The sequence below is a fragment of the Ammospiza caudacuta genome, chromosome 2 (assembly GCF_027887145.1).
Source record: "Ammospiza caudacuta isolate bAmmCau1 chromosome 2, bAmmCau1.pri, whole genome shotgun sequence".
Lineage (NCBI taxonomy): Eukaryota > Metazoa > Chordata > Aves > Passeriformes > Passerellidae > Ammospiza > Ammospiza caudacuta.
The window spans coordinates 105367323-105392299 of NC_080594.1; the positions used below are offsets into that span (position 1 = coordinate 105367323).

At 39.5% G+C, this 24977-nt stretch overlaps 1 protein-coding gene across 2 annotated transcripts in view; it reads right to left on the reverse strand.

The window, feature by feature from the left end:
* The window catches only part of ADGRG2 (adhesion G protein-coupled receptor G2), a 58784-nt gene extending 35091 nt beyond the window's left edge, over positions 1-23693 (reverse strand). For both annotated transcript variants that reach the window (XM_058824890.1, XM_058824889.1), the window contains exons 1-3: positions 23557-23693; positions 12334-12452; positions 5171-5788 (exon numbers count right to left, since the gene is read on the reverse strand). In XM_058824890.1, coding sequence (XP_058680873.1) covers positions 5171-5788; positions 12334-12451 — 736 coding nt within the window. In that variant the 5' untranslated portion in view covers position 12452; positions 23557-23693. The remainder of the gene's footprint in view (positions 1-5170; positions 5789-12333; positions 12453-23556) is intronic.
* Positions 23694-24977: the final 1284 nt, after the last annotated feature.

The following is a 24977-nucleotide window of genomic DNA, read 5'->3' on the forward strand; positions in this document are numbered from 1 at the left end:
CACATTGCAATTTCTAAGTCTATACAGATCCTCTGCTAGACATTTTTACAGGCACCAGTTAACCTGTTTTTACAGCAGTTACCAGGACTGTGCAGCAGCCACTGCACTGTTTGCATTCAGAGAAATGAAGATGCCCAGCACTAATGCATTTTACAAGACTTGCTCATGAACAAAACTGGGTAGCTTAAACAGCAAAATTTCAAAAGGATGCTGTTCTAAAACCCAATTATTTGCAGAAACAGGCGCTGAAAATATGACATTCAATTCTCCTATTCAAATTAAATCCATATTTTCCATGAAGAGATTGGGTTCTTTTAACATTTGACAAGTCTTTCAGCCGAATAAATGTTCTGCCAAATGAACCATTCTGTCACACAAGGCATTAATAACAATAACACAAAAATCCTCCACAAGTTTACAGTTGTTAGTTAGCTGCACTGGAAACGTTAGCCTATCTTGACTTTCTATGTAAGGTAGATTTTGAGGCACATCAGATATAAGTTCATAGGATAAAACTTAAGTGCAATCTTAGTTTTATGTTTTGGTGTCCTTCATGACACCTTGTATCTGCTCTGATCCCCTGTGGTGGCACCATGGAAGAAAGGACAAATTACCACTGGCCACTAGACAGAAACAAATGCCAGAACTTGTTCACATCAGGCTCAGTCACTTGGGCCAGTTCATTTTAGTATCCTTAATAGAAAATTTAGACTCAGTATTTTTAACTCAGCTTTGATGTTTCACTGCTTGTAAGAAATTAGGTTATAAATAAAGCTTTTATCTGTTTGTGAAAAGCAGTACATCAGATACTGAGGTGAATCAATTTACCACTTCTCTGGAAGGCTGATTTCCAAAAAATCACTTTGTTTGGTATCACAAGAGGAGGAGGGAATGAGAGCAAAGAAAGGGAAGGTCAAACATGCATTATGTTAATATGTACAAAGAAAAGTGGCACATGACTCATCAAAAAGGCACTCCAGAGTTAGGTATTTTTTCCCATCACATTTCCTTCAAGAGCTTCTAGGTTTCTTTAATATTCTGTCCTTACAGTTCTAGGGGGAAAAATGGCATTGGGGCAAATAATTTGCTTTTTCATCTTCTGCTTTTATGATCCACTCAGTAAACATGATAATACAGCCCAAGGTTTGGTAGCCAACAGACTGGGATGCAGACTGGATGAGTGGATGAGGGACAGCTGCATTTCCACTTCTTCCCTAAGGGTGTAGTGCTGACACTCCACCCTCCCTTCCAGGAAAGGTGATCCTGTCATCAGATCGGCACACAGTTGGGAAATCTTTAAATGGGATTTCATGAGCCTAACACCTACCTTCCACATCTGCAAACTAGAACAAAAGCCCAAACTGAAGTTTTTCTTTTCCTTAAGAATGCAGAAGCAAAATAGTCACAGTGGGCAGGGCACTGGTCACTTCCCATTTCTGCCATCAGCATTAAATTGCTCTGTACCCAGAAGTGTGGAAACCCCCTCCAGCAACACCAGTAGCAGGCTCAGCAATATTGAAAGTCAAAAGAGTATGTGAAAAAGAGAAGGCAACATCTTAATCTTGAAGTTTGGACAGTTTAGAGAAATCAAAAATGCCACAATATACCCACTGAATTTTAATTAGGATAAAAAGCAACCAAAAGCAACAGGCTAAAAGTTACAGCACCAATATCACAATGAGACAGCAGTGATGCTATTTACAGCTATGTCCCAGATCATCTATTTTGTTTATTCATTGAAATTTGGTAAAGATAGCCCATCATACCTGTGCTCCTTGCATAAATGCACAGCGTAACAGTTTGAATATTTGTATTTGGACTAAGAAAGTTACTGTTTAATGTATAACTGAAATGATTAATGTTTAAACAGTGCATTTCACTGTCAAGTTATTATTAAAGGCAACTTAAAAATACCATATGTAAAAATGAAAACAGAAGAGCTGGTATTTACAGGTGATTAGAGTTTATTTTCAAGGATTTAGCACTTGAAACTCATTTATTTTCTTGTGTGTTTGTTCTCTTAAATTACCCCAAACTTTAGATTACTTAATAGACTTTTTTCTTGGATTATACAGAGTGATATCATTCATATTGTCCACAATAAAGTATGTAGCTACAGAGGAATCATTCATCAAGGAACAAGATGAAATTTTCCAAGGTTAGAATATGGAATGGTAAGCACATCTTTCTTCATTTAGGCATTTTTAAATACCAGGAGGTGATCTGTAAAGTGAGGGACATTCAACCTGCACTGTTCTCTCAATATCACAACTGTTATGGTACTTCTGACTCTTAGCAAGAGGGGAATTATCAAAGGAACATGAAGAATGTATATGGAAGGCCAGTGACACACCAAGTGCATGACCTCCTTCCCTCTCTGGCCCTGCCTGCAGCACTTACACCTGCTCAGTGTGCAGTGGCCACACCAAGCAGAGAGCCAGAAGAATCTGTCACTGGAAGGAGCCAGAGTCTCATCTTGAACTCAGATAAAAAAGTTCACTATTGAGAACCATTAGTCCAAAAAATGTGATCAGCCTCATCACAAAGTGGGAAGCAGTCAGATTTGTCCTTTCTTGCAAATCTTCAGATGCATAAAATATGTAGCTACCGCAAAGGTAATCCCAGCCACTTCTGGGCAGTCAGCTACTTGGTTAAAGTTAAGCATACTTTTAAATGCTAAGCATGTGTATGAATCTTATTACCACAATCAGGATTTTGATCCTTATTAGACCTCAAATGGTTAAAAAAAATTAATAAATTTTTGGTAATTTGAAAACTTTCACTCAAATAAATTATAAAACCTAAAGTAAAAGAATCAGAAGAGTCAACAAAAACAAAGACAAGAAAATTGATGCTAAGTAAATCTAGACTTATTAATGGAATGGGTCACTGCTGATGTGACACCAATTAGACAATGGCTTACACTGCACAAAGGCTTTGAGTGGTTAAGCAAAGAAGAAATCACGGAAATTACAGTAGCCTTTGACAGAACATTTTACAAATAATTGTTTTATGTAGGCACAAAATGCCAACCAGGTCACAAAAAGAATCTGTGAAACTTGTCCTGCAGCACAATTATGACTGTAATGCACCACTTCCTTTTGACCTTTTGTGCCTACAGAGGACTTTCCTAAACTTTAGCCCTTTGGCACTTACGTTCCTTGCAGATGTAAAATTAGATCCTTGTGCAGACTTACTACTCAAAGTCCTTCTGCTTTAACACAAAACAGAGAAGTTTCTCAAATCAAGTAATTTTTACACAGGTGTTGGGAGGAACTTACTGAAAGAAATCAGATTGTAAGAGTAGTAGCAGCATCAATTAAAATCAGTTGACAGACTATTAGACATTTCTACTGTAAAAGCTTTGTTATCTATTGACTGGTATTTGCTGAATATATGTTTTTCACAGAATCACTTGGGGGGTAATCAGCTGAAATGCATCTATTATTGAAGGGAGGCAAATAAACTGTAAAAAAATTCCAGCAAGCATCTCTTTGAAAAGCTGTTAATGTCCCAAGTTATCCAGAGGAGATAACTTACATCTGGCAGTAGAGATGATCTCTATACTGAAACAAACTCCGGTCAGCATAGTTATTGAATCTGGCTAAGCAACAAAGCTTTGGAAACCATGCATCTTACACAATCACTAGGAGAGCTCTTGCAGGTAGACAAAGGATTCCACAAACCACTAAATGATGACTTCGAAAATCATTAATCAGTTAGGGATGGAGATGGGCACTACCTGATCAAGCTGCCCTGTGATGCTCAAGGATGCTCAATATTCAGGGCAGAAATTGCTGGAAGAGAAAACAAGGAGTTTGTCCCTCTGTGCATCAGTAAAAGACAATCAGAAGCTCCACTCTGACTGAGATTTTCCTCACTGTCCAGACAGACAAACCTCTCTCAGACTTCCTTTGTATGCCTGGTAGACAGAATGTTCCTCCTTTCAGCCTTAGGACTGTGCTCCTTCAAGCACAGCCAGACATAAGTAAAAGAAAGATCCTTTCCTCAGCTCCTTTCCCAAGTCACACAACTCCACAAAGAGGATGTGCTCCCAACTACAGCATCAAGGCAAGCAAAGGCATTTCATTCAATACAAACCACTGCTAGCAGCCTTCTCCATGAGTCCTGGTTGGTTGGACAGATTTGTTTCTCTCCCAGAAAAAGAAATCTGGTCACCTTATTTTACTGTCCTTACTAGGACACTTTGAATCAGGAAGTGGTTATAAATTACACAGATAAAAGATATTTTTTTGAATCTGCATGAAATAAATCAATGCATTTTTTAAGGATAAAGGTGATGAAGATTAAGACTGGTGTCACATTTAAACTGAATCACTGATGCTATATAAAAATTCTAGGAAACAATAATTGAGCTACTCACATTAAAATCTCTTAGGGGATAGTATAATTTCCTATTATTTATAAATTGCATTCCATCAAAGCTTGATTCAAGTTTGTGATTTTTACCAACAGATATGATAGCAAAAGCTAAAAAGGATTATTCCCTTGCTTGAACTCAGTTTCTCTGAAAATAAAATCTTGGATTGTGTTGATTCAAAGGATTTTATGGTTCTTTTTCAGGGAAGAAGGAAAAATTGAGAAATGTGTGAGAAACCATTTGGTCATTTTAATAAAGGAGACATTACTGATAGTGATAAAGAAATTGGATCCTCCTGTAATTTTTTGCAGATGTAGACCCTACCAGCTGAAGATGGTGTAATGTGCCAGTTGAAGCACTGAAAAGTTGCCCTTATTGAAATTTTGTCCCAGCAAATGTGTAGAATGAGAATCAGCAATGCTTTCCTCTGTATTTATTCCCTGAACAGAAAATGTGTAAATTAATTATTTTAAGATGAAATTGATATATGCCCCAGTACTCCATGGAATTTTAGTTGCATGCATCCTGCTCTCATATTACACAAACGGTTGATAGACTGAAAAGTTGAAGTAAGTTGAAAGGCTTTAAAGGACTGATGCTCTACTTTTTTGTTTGGATAAAAACTAGTGAAAGCAGCAGGTCCTCACATGATCTCATCAAGAATTTGATTTTGATTTTAGAAATTATTTATAGACTGAGACTTTGTAAAATCTGGAAGAGAAATGCTAGACACACTCAGATCAACTTTTGACTGAATTACTATTTCAAAAGCAGTGCAGTGCTACTTACCACATTGCAAAGAGTTATCCTCTTCTACTGTCGTGTTATAGATCCAATCCTCCTTTCTCCAGCGTATAACACCACTATCCTGGCAGTCCTCAGATTGTGTTATATTTGCCTTGTCCCACATTCTGAACAGGTACAGCTCCCCAGTCATACCCTGGCGAGGTGATGCAGCTGTGCCTTGCAGCTTTGAACAGCCAAGTAAGAACTGGCCTCTTGCAGGCAAAGAAAATTTCCCATTTAGTTTCTTGTGTAATTTTACTTTTCCATTTATGAATAACTTCACCTCCTCATTGTCACTTTTCCACTGGATACATATTTGGTTCCAGGTGTTTTTATGAAGCCTTATTGATGTGCTTATTTGTTTTCCGAACAACCATATCTTCAATTTACCACGATCTCCTGTAAGTCCAAGATCAAACTTATTTGCAGAGAGATTGGTGTGAAGAGTTTTTTCAGCATATACATATGCTGTCCATGGATTGTTAGAGGAATACAGCTTGAGGTGCACACAGACAAGGAATTCTCTCAAGGAATGCAGAGAAATTCTTGGTGACATACTCCAAGGATCTTCACACGCAGTCTTAAAGACAGCTTTGTATCGCCCTAGGAAATCCTCCTGATCTAAATAAAGAAAAGGTGATTTGTAAAACCTTTAGGTCTTAAAAAAGATCCTTTATATAAAAGTTATTCTTCCATATAGTATTGTTTCTAGGCATTTTCCTAGGAATTTTCAAAACAACACATTAAGAAAGATCTTGTAACCCATTCCTTTAGATTTATTTTTGTGGTAGGGAAGTGACAAATTTGGAGGCAGTCAATAAATCCTAGCTGCCCACGAAAACTTTGAAGTAAAACTTATGCACAAGAACAAGGATGACCATGTAGAATCACAGAATCATTTAGGCTGGAAAAGACCTCCAAGATCATCCAATCCAACTGTCAACCCAGCACTGCCATGTCCACCACCAAACCATGTCCCCAGGTGCCACTTCTACACATCTTTTAAGCACCTCCAGGGATGGTGACTCAACATCTTCCCTCTGCACCATGGCTCAATGCTTAGCAACCCTTTCCATGAAGAAATGTTTCCTAGTATCCAATCTAAACCTCTCCTGCTACAACTTGAGGCCACTTCCTCTTGTCCTATTGCTGGTTACTTCAGAGAAGAGACAGAGCCCCATTTGGCTATAACCTCCCTTAAGGTAGGGAGCAATAAGAGTCTCCCATGAGCCTTCTTTTCTCCAGGTTAAGCAATCCCAAGTCCCTCAGTTGCTCCTCACAGGATTTGTACTCCAGAATCTTCACCAGCTCCATTGCCCTCCTCTGAACATGCTCCAGCACCTCAATGTCTTTCTTGAAATGAGGGGCCCAAAACTGAACACAGGATTTGGGATACCAGTGCCAAGCACAGGGGGACAGTCACTGCCCTGGTCATGCTGGCCACAATATTGCTGATCCAGGTCAGGATGCCATTGGCCTTCTTGGCCACCTGGCACACACTGGCTCATGTTCAGCAGCTGTTGATCAACACCTCCAGATCCTTTTCTGTAATGCAGTTTTCCAGCCACTCTTCCCCAAGCCTGTAGTACTGCAGGGGATTGCTGTGACCCAAGTACAGGACCTGGTACTTGGCCCTGCTGAAATTCATACAACTGAGGCTTTATTCTGTTCCTCATCCCTGTCTTCCAGCTCAAGGGCCTGGGTACTCTGAGACCAAGGCAAAGAAAGCATGAAGTACACCAGCCTTTTCCTCAGCCTTTGTCACCACATTTCCCCTTTAACCCAATAAAGGCTGGAGATTCTCCTTTGCCATTTTCTTGTAAAGTATTCATACAAATATTTTTTGTTTTTATGGCAGTAGCCAGATTCAATTTTACTTGTGTTTTGGCCCTTCTGATTTTCTCACTGCCTAACCTTAAGGCATCCTTGTAGTCCTCCTGAGTTTCCTGCCCCTTCTTCCAAAGGTCATATAATTCTTCTTTCCTGAGTTCCAGCCAAAGCTCTCTGTTCAGCTAGGCTGATCATCTTCCCCACTGGCTCATCTTCTGCTTCTTTGAGCTGCTTCTGCCCCTTGGAGAACTCCTTCTTGAAGCAGAAGTCCAGCCTTCCTGGACTCCTTTGCCCTTCAGGGCTGCTTCCCAAAGGACTCCATCAACCAATCCCCTAAACATGCCAAAGTCTCCCTTCCAGAAGTCCAAGGTGGCAGTTCTGATGAGTCCCCTCCTTAAGTCTCCAAAAATCAAAAGCTAATAATTTTGTAATTGCTGAGGCCTCCAACCATACATCATCCATCAACCCTCTCTGTTCATAAACAACAGGTCCAGCAGGCACCTTCCCTATAAAAGAAGTAGTTCCAGACAATGCCTCAAACACTGTAACTTGATTGTAACTGCTCAATTCTTGTAGGTGCCTCATTTCTTTCATTGTCCCAGTACAGGAAAGGACAGACTGTTGTGGTTGTAGATGTGAACTCTTTGGAGATGACTCTTATTTTGTGGAAAGATGCACACTTCAATTGCATAATCATTATCATGGCTGCTTGCTTTATACTGTACACAGCAGCGTCAAAAGAAGAAAAAGTTCCTTTGGAACATGAGATGGAACAATAGAAAAATTGAACAGCCTGTCAGATGTTCAGCTAGTGCAAGAGAACACACTACTGACACCTTTAAGGAGGTAACTATTTATCAATATATGCAGAGCTTTTATGAACGCTCCAGAGGACGTATGGGATTAATCATGATTGGTCAGGGTTAAAAAGCAGAAAAATATCATCCAACATAGGAAAAAGCCTTTTCCATTAGCTCCTCTGTAAGAAGAAAAACTTCCAGGCAACTTGGATCAGGGTTTTTTTTCCAGGGTAGGTTATGTTCATAGTCCTAGTTAGCTGTCAAGATCACAGCCAGTTCTTCTGTAATGCGCTCAGGCAACCGGAGCGCCAGCTTTCATTAGACCAGTTCTGACAACTTTTCTGTCTCTTGACCTCCAGGCTCTCAAATTTATTTTTTAATAGCAACAAGGAAAAACAAGGAGAAAGTTCCTAACTTCCAAGTGCAACTTTATAGGTACAACCTACCAGAAACATTTGAAACAGAAAATATATCAATCCAGTTTCATGGAAAGTCATTGATGCCTATTCTTGTTGCATCCTATAGATCTGAGAGTCTCTTTGTGATGCTAACAGAAGTTTGCAGGCATTTTTCACAACCTGGAATCGTTCCTGAAGTTCAAAATACGTGACAGAAGTGCTATGCAAGGCCGTAGACCAAACAAAAACTCTCTGGGTACAGGCTACAATTAGATGAAAATCCTATATAGCAGACAGTGGATTCTGAATGGTGAGTTAATACTTAGATCGGTTCTAAATGGCAAAGGAGAAGAAAGACACACTTGACCCAACAGCAAGCCTCCCCTGCCTAACCCTGCAGCATGAATTCACTCATTCAGTTTGGCCGATTGTCAGAGTTTGAAGGCAAAATCTGGGATACCCAGCTAAGAATACTTCAAAAAAATTAAAAACTAATTTTTAAAATTACTTAAAAGCTGGATGAGGAAGACTAGAGGGAGGCGAAAGTGTCACAGAATATGAGATTTTTCAAAATGGGGGCTCAAATATACCTACCTTTTTTAAGTAAAATTAGAACAGATGTCCATCTGACAGCATGGACAGGTCATAAGGAAACTGATTTTATAAAGGAAATAGCCAGCTAGTTACATGCCAATACTGGGGACACATTCTTTCCAAATAAAAAAATTGCTCAAGTCTTTCATTATTAAGTAGAAATTGACTGGTAAGGGAAGTTTCCTGACACAGCTTCAAAACTTGAAGTTACTGTTAACTATCCAGATTGACAGACTGGAATTCCATTCCTGAGCAAAAATATTAATCAGAACTTGCAGTATCATCAGCAGACTTGGCTTGGGAAGTGAATGAATTCTGAGAGAGGCTTGATTTCATGTTAAGCATTAAAGCTGTTGATATGCAAATAGTGGATTAAAGGGTAGCTAATTTCTATTACATTTTTTAGGGGAATTGTGACTTCAAAGTTGTCAAGGGAGCCAGAGCAGACACAAACTTGTAGATGAAAAACAGTTGTAAGACAGCCAAGAGAAATTATGCAAAATGACATCAATCTGCTGATGATTCTTCTGGTCTGCTTTATATAATCCAAAAAGACTGCTGTTGATCAAGATGCAGGGCCTGAAGAATTAATTTAAACTAAGAAAAGTGTTTACATAGAAAGGTCTACCCTTCTGGAAACTGGAAAGATGGCCCATTTTGCTCTAAACAGTCATTAAAAAAAGTGCCAAAAAGAGATGTCAAAATTAAGAGAATGGATACCAATACTATCTGAATTGTTGCAAGGCTGGAAATTTTAATATGCTTCATCTACTGAAAGAATGCTGAATAAGCAGAAAAGAAATTGTAATCATAGTCAGAAAACGCACTTTGTTGTTCCAAGTGAGTGCAGTACAGCATTATGTTAGAAATTAATTATCAGTATTATCTTGAATAAGTCTCCTTGCCATGTGGGTGGATGCATTGTAAGCAAGAGATGACGTTACAGTAAAGCCTTTAGAAGATCTGTTAATCATCACTGACTTTCTCCAGCAATGGTGGCTGTGGGCTGTGACCCACCCTTGACCATGGAACCGAGGAGCTGGAACTGCCTGTGCTCTAACAGAGGCATTCCTGGAGTCTCTTTGCATGCAGACAATGCAACAAATTCAGAAAAGTAGCCATGAACACACCTTTACAGCACAGAAAAGGGAGCATAATGGGAAGAATGCTTCAAACAGCTCCAGAGTAAGAAAAATCCAGAGTAAGGAAAATATAAATAATGATAATAATTAAAAAAAAAAAAAAAAGAAAAAAACCCCAACCACAATTTGGAGTGAAGGAAACTCCATTCAGTAGTAATCATGGGCTGACTGTTCAATGTCTTTTGCTGTATTTGGGCATGTAAGCCTTTTCAGAAATGAAAATTTTTCTTCTTACTATACTTATCTCTAAGAGATAGAAAACCTGGGGGTTTTGTCCTCACTTAAGCTAAAAGCATGTATTTAACAAGCATGTTCTCTTAAGCCCTAAAAGAAATCCTGAAATGCATGCACATGCTTCTAAATGTTTAAAATTCATTTTCTGAGAATGACAATATAAACCCAAAATGCATCTCTTTCTTTTTTCCAAACAGTTTTAGACAGTGATAATTGTCATCTTTACAAGAGATAGCCATTAGGTATTAAGAATTAGGTAGATATTCAGAATTAGACCTACGGGAGCAGATTCTCTCACTACATGAGCACCAGTGTTATTTTCCTTCTCTTACTAATAACCTCTGGATCAGTATACAGCTGAGCATTCTCTTGAATAAAAATAGTCACAAGTTCCTATGTCTGCACAATCTGGCTTTTAACTAGTAACAGTAGTTATTAACTTCCTTGCAAGTGTTTGCCACCTGTGACACATTTGGCTCGCTACAGTCCATTAAAATGACGTCAAAAGACTCTGGTATACTCACATATTCCATCTCGAGCTCATAACTCTTTTTTATAAAAAGCCTAAAACACTAAACTTTCTACATGTGGGTCACCTGATTCTGTTGAATATTTTAAAAATCTGAAGCTAAATCCCCAAAATCAATTTCATCCCTCCTTTTCATTCACAGTTTTATTTGTTTAGCTGGGGATAAACAACATCACCTTATCCAGCATCCTGAGCATCAAAAAGAACACAGGAAGTTCTTCCCTCTTCGTATTTTTTGGAGAGCACAAACATACTTTGACATCTCAGATGAGGAAAGAACTGAGTAGAGATGCTGCTGACACTACTAACTGCTGACAGCCTAAAACAAAAACACCCCAATAAAACAGGGGGAAAACATAAACACACTTGTGTCAGTTTAGCTTTCTTTGATGATTAATGACAGTTTTAAGTGATACAAAGGTGAAAAATGAAATCCCTCTTTGCTCACTTCCTCAGAACTTTAGATACAGTTAAATTTTCCCTGGAAAAAATCTTCTATGACATCTGTCCATCTGCTGAGCAGCTGTGTCCTTTTCACTATTTAAAGTGCAAGAGGTTAACACCTCTCCATCTTAGCAGCAGGTTTATCTCCTGAATCTCAGATTCTGTCTCAATGGAAACATTTTGTAAAAGTTACTGTATCTGGAGAATTGGAATCAAACTGAGTCTAGTCTGTAAACCATAAAACCTCATTGGTTGTACAACATCATTAAGCAGGCACACTTAAATTTAAAAAAATCAGGCAGTAAATCAGAGCTGCAAGTTCTGATCTAGAGTAAAATAACATGCCATGACACAGATGGAAGGTTCTGAAACTGGCCATTAATCACACAGCAAAAAACACTTAGAATTTTTAATGCACTAAGCACATTATTAACATGATAAATGCACTACATGCTACTGACAATAGGAAGCTGTTTGAATGACAAGCACTGTTATCTTTATCAGCTGAGGTCCAGAGCAGTAACAGACTAACCATCAATTTACTGAAAAAACTGAAATTTCTCAGCCATGAAAAAACACAAATTATTTTACCTCACTTTATTCTACTTAACCTTACACAAAAGCATCACCATGTCAGTTTTCCACATGAACCTTATGAATTTATTTTTCATTTACTGTTACATAAAGAGCTTAAACTGCCACATACAAATACTTCATTTCTGTTACATGCTTTGGGCCTTACTACCTTCTCCTTAGCCATATTCAGATCCACAACCAAGATCAATGCAGATGTTCTACACTCACACAGACCCTAAATACAGAAAAGCTCAAAGGATCTTGTGGTGTTTTTGTAAGAGCAATCTAAAAGATTTAACAACATATTCTGAAAATAACAACACTTCCAGCTCAAAAAACCCCCAGTAATAATTTGTCTTGTTATTATAAATTGTGTTTTGGTTCTCTCCTCATCCACAGCCTAGAAGAAGTTACTACCAATGATATTTTATGAAAACATACAAAGCATCCAAAATGCTAAGCACCAAGTGTTTCATTTCTTGTTAGTGACAGTTTTTCCTCTTGTTTTCAAGAGGCAAAAACTTGCCTGGTTGAATATATTCAAAAGTCCTATTCATCAAGTCTAATGGTATTTATTTGGAATACTAACACTAGACCAATCAGGAAAAAATTCTCTTACCTTTGCTTGCTGTAGCCAAGAACAACTGAAGTAAAAGGACTGCTTGAACAATCCTGAATCTCAAGAAAATATCCTGTATTCTGCCAACACAGCAGTGCTGTTTTTCCCAGGCAACCATTCTAGAAAAAACAGATAAATAAATAAACCACAATGACTAGAAAACATGTAGGTGTATGGACATTATGACAAAATACGTTTCCAACATGAGCATAAGCCTTCCCAACCCTGTTATAGTATTGGGTATATATTGCACAGAAATACCCAGATACTCTGTATATTGCCAAGACACTAAGAGAGAAAGAGATGTTTGATGAAAAAAAAAAAAAAAACCAAAGAAAACCGATCCAAGCTCTAATTCTCCAAAGACTACAAACACATCAGAACATAGCCATGACTCCTTGCACAAATAAGACTTTCAGCATTTGAAAAACAAATTAACAAAACCCCTCCAAAGGATTTGCACACAACATAAAACCCAAACAAAAGCTGACAGAGCAATCATAGAAAGGTTGTCCAAAAGCTTTATTAATCTCAGTATGTAAGAAAGCATCTCTTCAGTCCTCTACCCACACTTTCTCTCATGTGACACTTTAACAGCCACAAATCACTGTGGGCAGCAAGTTCATGAACAATATCATGAAAACCTGGTTTTTCCACCTTTCTGTTATAAGAGATACACTTCTATGAAATATTTTTTAAGATTTTTTTTAAAAAGGTGCATCTGAATTCTTTACATGCTGGAAGAAATATTCAAGCGCTTTTTCTTATAAAAAAAGTTTAGATACATAGTGGCAAGTGATTCTGTAGCTGATTATTGAAACATGCAAAGCAGTAAACTTTACAAATTGAATATCTTCCATGTATCAGCTTTAGGGTGGATCAGAGCACTCTGCCTGACACCAGAAGTTTAACTTGGCCATCACAAGTTGGGTGCATCTGCAAGTGCATTGGTTAGCACTCACACTGCTCACAGACTGCACTGAACTTCTGCTCAGGCTGTGTCAGATTGCAGTAGCTTCCCTTCTTTTCAGGCACTGCTAAGTGTCTTTCAGAAGTTTTATATTTTTTTTTAAGGTTGGGGTTAAAATGCAATGTTTTTGAAAGATTCACACAAATGTAAATATTTATTAATTTACAATGGTTACTATGGGCTGAAGTAAGCCAGCGAAGTGCCACAGGACTAAACTAAGAAACAGTGAAGTTGCTAGGTAATTGAAACTTTAAAAATTGATTAAACATATGTGCAAATAAATTATAAATATATAATAACATAACATAGAAACCTAAAGCAAAGGCTTTTTTAAAAATAGAGCACTGCAACATTGTTGCCAGTGTTTTCAAGGATTGCAACATGCAACACTTCTAAGAAATAAAAAAAAGCTGACAAAATAAATCATATGCTAAAACAATAGTCATACCTAATATACACATTTCTCTGCAAACAAAAACAAGTAAAAAAAAGCCAGAAATGTCAATGGTGGGCTAGCTCTCTAAAGATCCCCAGGAAACCTGTTTAAACCTGTCCTCAGCTTGCTTCTCTGAATGCCTAAAAATTGTGTATTAATAAAGTTGTTCCATCAACAACCTGAGTAGCAGAATTAAATTAATTATCCTAAGAACCTGATAATGAAAATCGTTGTGCTTAAATATATCTGACAATTTCAAGGACTGTGCATTTACAATGTAATTGTCCTAGGGTTAAAAGAGATGCTCATCCAAAAACTGTTTCCTTTCTTTAGTTACTTGCATTTTGCAGTCTAGTCTCAAATTAGGTCACTTCCAAGCAAAACCAAGCTGCATATTTGTTCATACATTTTTATGGGGAAATCTTTTGTACACTAAACCACCCATCCATAGTGATGTATTTAGACAACAACAACAAAAAAATTTGCAGCATCCCTTTTCTCTACCACCTAGACACCAAGAGTTGAAATGTGAACGGGATGGAGCCCAAAAGTACTCAGTGGTACCCACAAGTGCAGCCATTGATGCTGGGAAGCACTGAGGCAAGCTGCTTGCTTTGTGCCACATGTGATACTGACTGAGAACACTCCCACATTCCCTGCTTTTGTTTTCTCCCTAAGCCTCAGCCCTGCAAACAGATGCACATGAAATGAGCTGACTAGGACAGAGGTTTACTCCTGAACCACCAGGCATGCCTTCTGTTTTGTTTGGCAGAGCTCATTAGACAATGATGTTAGTGTCCCAGCCCCAGAAATAAAAACTGCATTACAAAAGCCTAAATTTGAGTACATGAGCCAAGAAATTCCTGGTAGTGACTCCAGTTCTGCCTGAGCACTCTGTAGCCCTGAGGAGTTTGAATGGACCTCCGTTTAACTCTGGCATTTCAGAGCGAGCTTTGCTAATATTTGCCCAGTGTTTAAACAAAAGGCTGTAATAAAGACTTTCTGTACATTTAGGTTTTTGTCTCATCTGGGGTTTTTTGACATTGTACTCACTCCAAGAGATGGGCCTGGCAAAGACAAGTAGGGACAGAGTCAGAGCTTCTTGCTGACTGAACACAGTCACATCAAGAACTCCAAAACTATTCAAAGCTATGAAGGAAAATTAATGATCCCAGGCGAAGCAATAAAATCTAGATAACAGGAATATAAAGTGAAATACTAACACGGTCAGCTCAACTGACTTTTTGCAAGACTTTGAACAGCTACACTAGTTCAAGACTTGTTCCAATGCTCAGATAAAATATACAATTAAAAGAGTTGGGAAAGTAATGTTTGTGTTCCTTTATTTTTGCAACAAAGTTGTTTAGACACTACTAAAGAAAAATACACTGCTATCTTTGGCACTTTTTTAATTAAAAAAGCAAGATATAAAATACAATTTCACCATATCTATTCAAATAAAGATCATATGATACATTCCAAAATATTTGGTCATTATGTTCTTCTCAATATTATTTAAGCCCTTTTCTGTATTAGAATCCTAAATCTTCATTCTTAATGATCCTGAACAGTAATGTAATCGCAGATTTATAGTTGTGAACATTACAGAATTAGGCATAAGGGATTCTTTTCATTTGTTATTAATTTGCTCATGTGTTCAAATGAACATTTTATTCTTCTTCATAATAGATGAATATAGTGTGACTCAGGGAGTCCTGCATAATTATGCATAGTTTTTGCAGCAGGATGAAAAATTTTCACATGTATATCAAGCAAATCTAATTCAGTACAACAGTTACTGAGCCACCCAAGTGTGGGAAAGAATTCTGTGCACAGACTTCAGGTGAAGATGTAACCAGCTGGCTTCCCTTTCTCAGTTACAACTAAGTGGTTTTTATTTGCAAAGAGCTAAGTGTCTGAAATAGATGACAATATAAAACATTTCTTTATGGTCAGCAGAAAAAATGAAAATTCAGAAAATAGAAATTAAAGGCTCAGGCATAAACGCGTTATGTCTTGTTTGCTCTCCATGAAGAGTGTCTTATTTTGACCAATGGCAACCTTGCACCCAGGTCTTACAACATTTCACACCATCTTATTAATTTGAAAGTAAACTATAATTGAGAGTGCTTTTCTTAAAACAAATGAACAAATATATTTTGAAAAAATTGGAATTTTTTTGTTTGTCTGTTGTGTTATACACGTCACAGTTCTGCACTAATATCATACTCTTTGCAAATTACAGAGGTTAGTGGAAACAAAGACAGGAAGATGATATAAAAAAGGAGTTTGAATTCCTATCATTAATAGTAATTAGCTCATGCCCTGCTATTTCACTTTGCTACTTTCCAAGTGTGCACCCATAGGTGACATATCAAGACATTTAGCACTTACCTTCAGCAACTGCTTGCCTTGCAGTACAGCAGATATATTTTCATAGGATTAAAGCCAAAGAAAGTGCAAAACATAAATACAGCAGTTGTGTACTGTACCATATTTTGTTACATCACTTTTGGAAAAATTTCACATCCAAATTTCATAATTCCTGTTGAAAATACATATTTACTTGTGGAAGGGGCTAGCAGCGGGCCTGTTAGCTAAAGGAGCGAGAAGTAAGAAGAAGAAGAAGCTGATAAGGAGCTTTCTCCAAGGCCGTAACCAAGGAGATGGAGAGAAGGAAGATAAGAGCATTCTGCAGCTGGATGAAGCATTTTTAGAAAGTTAAGTGGAGTCAGAGTAACTTTTCACCAATGGCATATTGAATTATTGTGGCCAATAGCTAAGGTAGAAGAAGGGTAAACAACTGGAAAGTGTATAAAAGATCTGCCATTTTCATTAATAAACTGTTGCCAAGTGTTACCAACTGAGACTGCTTGTGGTCTCTGCTTTATGTCGTGACCGCCTCGACTGCAACATTTACTGTCAATCTTTAACATTTAATAAACAATTAGTTCTTTTATGCTAGGGTTGAGCCAGAGCAGGTTCTCACTGCCAATGCATAAACAGCTGGTTACAGAAACTTATGTTGGAAATCATGGCCCAAAACAATCATTCATTTAATTCCAAGCATGCTGTCTGCTGCTGCACCTGAAACTGCTTTGTTTAAGCCACACTTATTTCATCCATGGTCTTTGGGTCTCATTCAATCTTCTGTATTCATCCCCTACTAAGATTGTAGATTTCAATAACAATATTTCCCAAATTTATAGAAGCTGCAGCTTAGGAGGAGGATAATAATGAATGGCAAGCTTCTGACTGCTCTTCTGTGATATTCTGCCTTATTCAAGTCTGCACCAGGTGACAAAAGGCTAAAACAAGCAAGAGAAACACATCAAACTGCCCAGGTATGAAAACTTCTTGATGTCTTTCAGAATGTAAAATTGTAGACTGCTTCCATCAACTCCTTATATTTTCCAGACTGGAACCAAAATGCAGTGAAGTTTTCATGTTATTTTTAAATTTTGGCTGAAGCCACTTAGATGTAATAGGGAGGACGCTTATGTTGGAAACTATTGTGTCACTGTAAATCTTGGCATATACAGAATTTACTGACTTAACAGCAGAAGTAGCACCACTGAGTTCAAAATGTTGTTCCATGGGGGTTTTTATGTGTTTTTCCAGAAGACAGTAATAGGATTATTACTGTCTGATAATAATTTGGTTTTCATTAATTTCAATAATTAATTAATGATTTCTTAATCACATCTGTAAAAACTGTATTCTATATAGTCACCATATTCATTTAGTCACTTTATATAAAACACCAGTTTTTTCTAAGACTGTAGTGGTAATATGTTCAAGTTCAAGGACCTTCCTCCAGACATAAATCATTACTGTTTTCAAAGATATTAAATATTTTATTTTTAATAAGTTGGCTTACAGAGAGCCACAAGCCACTTAAGCACAGAAATCAGTCATCTGCAAAACTCACAGTTGGTTGATTGAGTTCTTCAGAGAACTGGAGGATGAACTCTCTGAGAAATCCATTCCTTTGTTTAGCCTTTCAACTGTTGCAGGATGCTGGCACTAGAATAATTTTTTATTTTATTTTATAAATGCCCAACCATGCAAGCCAAGGTCTGCCTTCAGTTCAACTCACAGATCTCCCCTTAGATTAATGTAAAAGTGCAAACTTAATCACTTAGGCCTGTGTAAGTAGATTCAGGAGTTGAAGATGCTATTGCATGGCTCTCCATTATGAACCTCAGGGCCAAAAAAACTGCACTTTTGGTACTTAATTCTCCTATAGAGCAACTTGTGCTCTAAATAGTGCAAAAACAGGACAGGGGGCAATTACAAACAGGATTTGTTCCCTCTTACCCAGACTGGAAATGTTTCACCTCCTCATGTCCAATTGTCACCAGGGAGATGAGCAAGAGACCTTTCTCTAGCTCTTATAAAAGTTTTACACTGTCCAGGAAATCCTTGTCTGCATGGTGTATTCCCTCAAGACCACAGCTTTACTCACATCCTCTATTAATTCCAGAGCAAACTAAAAAGCCCTTCACTGACAGTGCCTGAGCAGGTTTCCTCTTAAAAGAGTTTACAAAGTACTGGTGAAGCACAACAAAGAGAGATGCAATAAAAGTAGTTATGTTTGCCACAAGTCTGGTGAGTTCAGCTTCAGACAGGTTGTTTACATTTTCCCTAACACTTTGGGGGATGGAAGTATATTGGTTTAATGGAGGGAGGAAACAACAAGAAGAGTTCGGCAGAGTAGAAGATCACACAAAGGCTGGCACATCAGAAAAGATTAAAAGAACACTATGCATGCACCTTGAGCCATATAAAAGCATGAGAAAGGGTATATAGAGATACAACCACAAAAAAGTACACAAAAAGTTTTCAAAAACCTTTGTATTCAGCTACAGGACTTGATTTGATGGAGAGAGAAAGAGAGAAGGACAAAGACTTTTCTAAACCCCAAATATTTCTATCAGTGAACAATGTCAGCAGGCTGTGAGGAGTCAGGTGAGCACCAGGCATGCCAAAAAGAAGACTGTCCAGCTCATGCTTTCAATTTTCCTACTTTACAAAAAATATTTTTAAAAAAAGGAGTTCTGAAAGTTTCAGCTTACTGTAAGTGAAGGAAAATAAAAAGTAAATAATTGTTTCTGCTCAGTTTACACTTTTCTTCCCTGCTCTCTTTTCCAAGCTCTCTTGGCTTGAATAGCAACACCCTAAAAAAGAAATTATACTGTGATTTCATCCGAAGCTTCACTTCATGGACTCACCAGGTCTCTTGGATCCTGCACTTGGAGCCATTAAAATTTCTCTGCTAGCTAAGAAGCACAGTATTTGGTGGAGGTTTTTTTTTGAAAGAGGAGGATGGGGGTGGTTTATAACAGTCTCTCAGACTCTTTCAGTCGACAGCCCAATGACCAAAACTAACAGTTTGTACCACAGAGATAAAGCTCATCCGTTTGGAAGGATGGCTGCACTGAAGCAAGCATCTTCCTAAGTCCCACCAAAACTCTGATTTGGAATATGGCACCACTACCCTACACAGCCTAAGGAAATGCAGTCATGTTGGCACTTCAGTCTCACATGGGGTAAATATTTAGGGAACATCTATTAAGACATTCTAAGAAACAGGGTTATGCCAGAACAGCATTCTGGCCTCCTTTAGCACTTCTCCTCCTCAGAGTTCAATGTAAGTGTCTGCTGGTACCCTTGGCCATGTTAGACTACTACAACTGAAACAAGTCAGTCAATAGCAAACATTCATAAATACTTGAAACTCATCACATAGGTGAGTAGATGACTTGAAAGCAGCTCTAAAAAAGTTTCTTTAAATCTGAACCATTCATGTGCGTACCCCCACAAATGTATCAGCTCAAAATAAATTACTTTGTACAACTATACTCCAAATGGCTTTTTTCACCATCATCAACTCTATAAAAAAGTAATTTGCCTTCTCAGAAATAAACCACCATTACCACATTGCCGACTTGCCAAAACATAGATGAGGGTGAAAAAGTAAAGCCTTTTTAATCCAACTTATATGAACACATGGAGTGTGCTATGACTAAATAATGGAGGAACAAAGTCACTTCAAAACATGAAGCCCATCAGAAGCCCATTCAGTCAGATTATGTCCATAATTAGTTTGGTGCAAAAGAAACAAAGATATTCAAAGTCTGCTTGGGAACTTAGAACTTAAACAGGGAATTTAGCAGCATTCACAATCAGGCATGCCTAAATGTCTAATAAATCCAGGCAGAGAGAGACACAATCCTTTTTTCTCTAAAGAAAGGGACTTCCTAAGAGAATATTTTGACCACTAAAAGTATCAGTAAAAGAAAAGTTTTGTTATGTGTTCACAATAACATTTTCACAATTATCATAATCACATTACTCTTTGTCTTTCTAATTCTACCATTTCTAGAAGCGTCACATCTTGTCAAACATGGCAACTTCCAGCAAACCTTCTGATGGATCTCTCAGACCTTAACTCCTCAATGATTCCTTTAAGGAACACCATAAATGAGGAAGTAGTGCTTAATTTGTGGGGGTTTTCTTTTTGGTAACTAAGGCATCACTTGAAGTACTCGTGCAAATTTCACTAAACAGAAATACTGTGATAATTCTTAGTAATTTTCTATGAATTCTACAGATTGAAAAAATATATTAAATAGATTGAGGAACTTATAAAGTATTTCTTTTCTATCTACTGTCTTATCTAGTATAACTGACATTCTACAGTTTTCTTTTAAAATAAACAAAAATAAGCTCATTATGTTACTAACTGTACTTTTTGTATGACCTGTTAGGAACACTGTATTGAAGCAGCCAGCAGAAGAGGACCTAGAGCAGAACAACAAAATCACATTTTTATAAGGCATTAGCTTATAGAAGCTGCTGTGCCAAACAGTATTTATATTTCTGTGCTACAGAAGTCATCAATAAAAGACAGAAAATGCTGACTTTGGGATTTTAGAAGTGCCAGACACACTTCTAAAATCCTGTATCAGGATTCCCCTGCATGACACCTGCAATAAAGCTGTCCTGAATCTGATTTGGGAAGCACTCACAGGTTGAATACCTGTGGCATATAAACTATACAGCTCACAGCTGAAGACAAATCCATGAGACTCAAGCAGAGAGGAGTCTAATATGGATTTTTTTGTCTTTGATTTAATGTCAGTTACAAAAGACCCTTTGTCCTTCCTGAACAATGTTTCAAAGGTATTTTGTCACAAAAGGAATGCAAAACTCCCAAGTAATTGAGTCCTATTAATTACCATATAGTTATACAAGACCACCTTTTTCATAGAGCAATTATAGAACCTTTCCCAACTGTAACTCCACCAGGAATTTATGACTGGAAAGAGTAAGAACTTCATAATCATGAACATGTGTCTAACAAACAAAAATATCAACTTCAATTATGTTCACAACCTGAGCAGCACCTACCAACAAATTAATATTCTCTAAATCCTTGCATCTGGAAAAGAGCAAAGCTTTTAACTGAACCTAGATATACAAAACCACTAGCAGACTTACCATTTATCACAAAGCTAACATTTCAGGCCAAATAACATGACTTATTTATGCTATTTTTTACATTGGAGTCTATGAGATTACTTGCATGAGCTACCCTTACTTTGGCCTTCAAATAAGCTAATCTAATATTCCATTGAAAACATAAAACTCAAGTGTAGTGGTCAGTTTTAAAGCTAAACTGCATTTGCCAAGGCCAGTGATCATGTTACATATTAAGAACTAAAAATTGTTCAAATTATTCTCCCATGAACTCCCAAACTTTCTCAGTCTGCCAGCACTCTACAGTCACTAGTGGAAGACCTGACTAAGAGCACTCACAGCACAAAAACTGTAAATGGAATAATTAACTTGAGAATGGGAATCTAGTCCTTCATATCTCTCCAACTGGCCCTAGTTTGAGCCAATTTCTGTTGATGTATTAGAAATAGAAGCTTAACATTAAATTTGGAAGGCACTGAAGAAAAAAGAACATGCCAACAAACTCCATTTGATCTACAGAACTACCTTAAGACACTAAAGTAATATTAATAATGATACCAATAGCACTAGCTCACTTGGTACCATAGTAGAAATGACATAATATTGTCTTACAGTGTAACTAGAAAATTTTGTCGCCCCAATTTGTATCTGAGCAAATTTTATGTGCAATTTCTTTCTTGCATCTTCTTTCACAACATTCCACTTCAGAAACTTGTATTCATCATTAAATTTTATGTGTGCTACCTCAGTGAAGACAAGTACTTGGAGATCCTCCTAAGCAAAGACATGGTTTTTTTTGTTCTTTAGTTTAATTCAATAAACACACTACTGGTCACCTAGCAGAGGAACAAATTTTGCTTGGAAACAGTTACAGAAGTCTTCTTTCCACTTGGGAATTCCCTTAAGGCCAAAAGCCCAAGAACAGCAATATCAGCTTGTGCAGCTCTCTTCTGGTGATGATGTACTCTGTGCAAACAACAGGGAGGAACGTGTTCTGAGTAGGCACACATAGCACCAGATTTACTTTTTCAGTACAAATGACAGAACTGAAGACACAACTAATTTGCTTTGGGATTGATATCTCTTAGATCTGGAGGTTGTAAATTCTATTTTGGCTCATGTCGAAGCCCATTCCAACACACCTTCAGCGTTACTCAAACTCGTTTGAGCAGGGAGGTTGGAACAAATGACCCACTGTGGTTCCTCCCAACCTTACCAATTCTGTGATTTCATGGAAGTCAAAACCAGCCTAAGCTTGTGCAATCACACATTTAATTTGCTGGAGAAGCACGTCTTGAACTAGTTTACAAACATTTATTCCCTGTTTCCACATAAATCAATTCAAGAAAATAACACAGTAAAACAACAGAGTTGAGAATTGCTACAAATACTACCCATGAATGATGAAACCTATACATTTCCAAAGCAAAAACAAATTCAGTCAAGAAAGGATGCTTCCAGTACACTTAGCCAGTGAACATGATAAAAACCCCAGACACCACCCACCCGTCCCCCCAGCTCGAAATAATTGTTGTGCACAAAAGGTGACTGTGAAGACATCACCTTCATTGATGCAGGTTGTATGCAAAAGAGGGAAAACTTTCAAGCTGAATATATTCTCTGTGCCCGTTCCCACAGAAAATGGGTGTGGGAGCAAACCCCGACCCGGTCCTGCAATGCTGTCCCAAGGGGACATTACCCTGTCTCTTCGTCTAGACCGCATCCAAACCCCACCGACTCCTCTACAAAAATCAGTCACTTTTTAGATCAATTTCATCACGTTACTAAATGTTTCTCGCCGTTGACTGATGAAGCCTTTCATGCTGGGAAGCTGAAGGAGAGCTTTCCACCAGCAGTCCGGAGAGCGGTACCTGGTGAGCGCCGCTCGGGACGGAGCCGGGCCGCGCTGCCCGCAGCCCCTCAGGGCGGCCTCGCCCCGCACCGGCCCGGCGCGAGCCCCAACGGGCCGGGCCCGCCCGCGGCGCCTCCCCTCAGCCCCCGGGCCGGGCCAGACCCGCAGGGCCAGCACAGGGCAGGATCCGTGACTAAGCGGGAGCCGCGGAGCTCCCCGACCTGCGCTCCTCCACCCACCACCGCCGCCCCTGCGGGACCTCTCCGCCCTAAGCTCGCTCGTCCCTCCGGGAAGAGTCGGCGGGAAAGCCCATCCCAAGGGAGCCGCGCACCTCCGCCGCCCGGCCCCGCGGAGTCGCTCACCTACACCCTGCTCAGGGCGATTCCCATCCCCGCAGCCGCCGCGCTGCCCGTCCCTCCCGCTCTCGGGAGCCCCGCCGCTCCCGGCCGCCTCTGCTCCCGCATGCCCGCAGCCGCTCACCTGGCGCCGGGCGGCCGCCCGTCCCGTCCGTGCTGTCCCGCCCGTCCCGTCCGTGCTGTCCCGTCCGTCCCGTCCCGTCCTTGCTGTGCCGTCCCGTCCTGTCCTGTCCCGACCCGTCCGTCCCGCCGCGCCGCTCGCTCAGCACTGGGCACAGCAGGCGCGCCGGCGGCCCCGGCAGCTGGGACAGCCACTGGACGGGAGGCGGAGGCAGCCGAGGGAGGTGCTGCGAAAAGCCGAGGGAAGCCGGCGCGGCGGCGGCCGGCGGAGCCGCCCGGGAGCGGCCCCCGCTGAGCCGCCCCTCAGCAAGGCGGGCTCGGCGGCCCGGCCCCTCCCGCCCCGCGGCCCCGCGGGTGCGGGCGCGGTCCCGGCGCTGCGGCAGCGCCTGGGGCGTGAGGCCGGCCCGGCGAACAGCGCTGGGACAGGGCTTGGGGACACTGGGTGGCTGCGCACAGCCAGCTCGGGGGCAGGAGCTACCCCTGAGAATAAACTGTTCCACGTTCCTTGGTAGGCAACGTGCTCAGGGTTAAACCAGCCTTCTCTCTCAGAAAGTTTACTTCATCTTTAAAACAGACTTCATTTCATTAACCCCTACTGTTACCACAGATTTTGCACATTTAGCAGCCTTCATTGCATTTCAATGAGATTCATTTCTTCAGTCCCTTCAGATTATTGGTGGTGTAAATGAGCTTCACTACCATGATGGCAGAAAGCTGAAGCTGTGGCACTCCTCTTCCACTTTTCAATTGCTTGGAATGAAGCATATTCTGAAAAGGCAGGATTTTCAATGACTCATACCAAATGCTTAGGAACTGCTCCTTGCATGTAGGCTGGTACCTAGGCACTGCTGAAAAGAGAAGAAAGCCTGACTCCAGGGCATAGCTGAGGAAAGCACATCCAGAGGGGAAGGCTGGAGCTTTAGGCAACAATTCTTCTCAGTGTTTCTGAAAAGATAAGACAGGGACAAATTCTAGGAACTCCAGACAGCAGGTCTTCCTGAGGATGCAATGAGTCCACATGATGAGCACAGTTTTGTAGGGAAATACTTACAAGGAAGAAATGAGGGTAGATAAAGAGGCTTGTTTCATTTTGTTTAGATCAGTGGTGCCTTTGGATACTTTGGAGCGGGCATTTAGTGGGACACAAGGCCAGTGCTTTTGCAGTTCCTCACATAGGAAAAAAACAGGAGGCATTTTTCTTTCTCTGCCTGGCTTAGTGGAACATCTTTCACTTCCTCAAAGGCTTAACACAAACTCTGTTCTCTTCCCAGGTTAAATCACCTGTGAGAATTATAACCACTTCTGATCTGGATGTCTGAGGTCAATGAGGAAGAAAAGAAAAATTGTCCTAAAGTTAGTGCTAAGGATGCAGTGCATAAGAATATCATTTGTCTATTTACCTAGTGACTCTGTATAAGTGCTCTT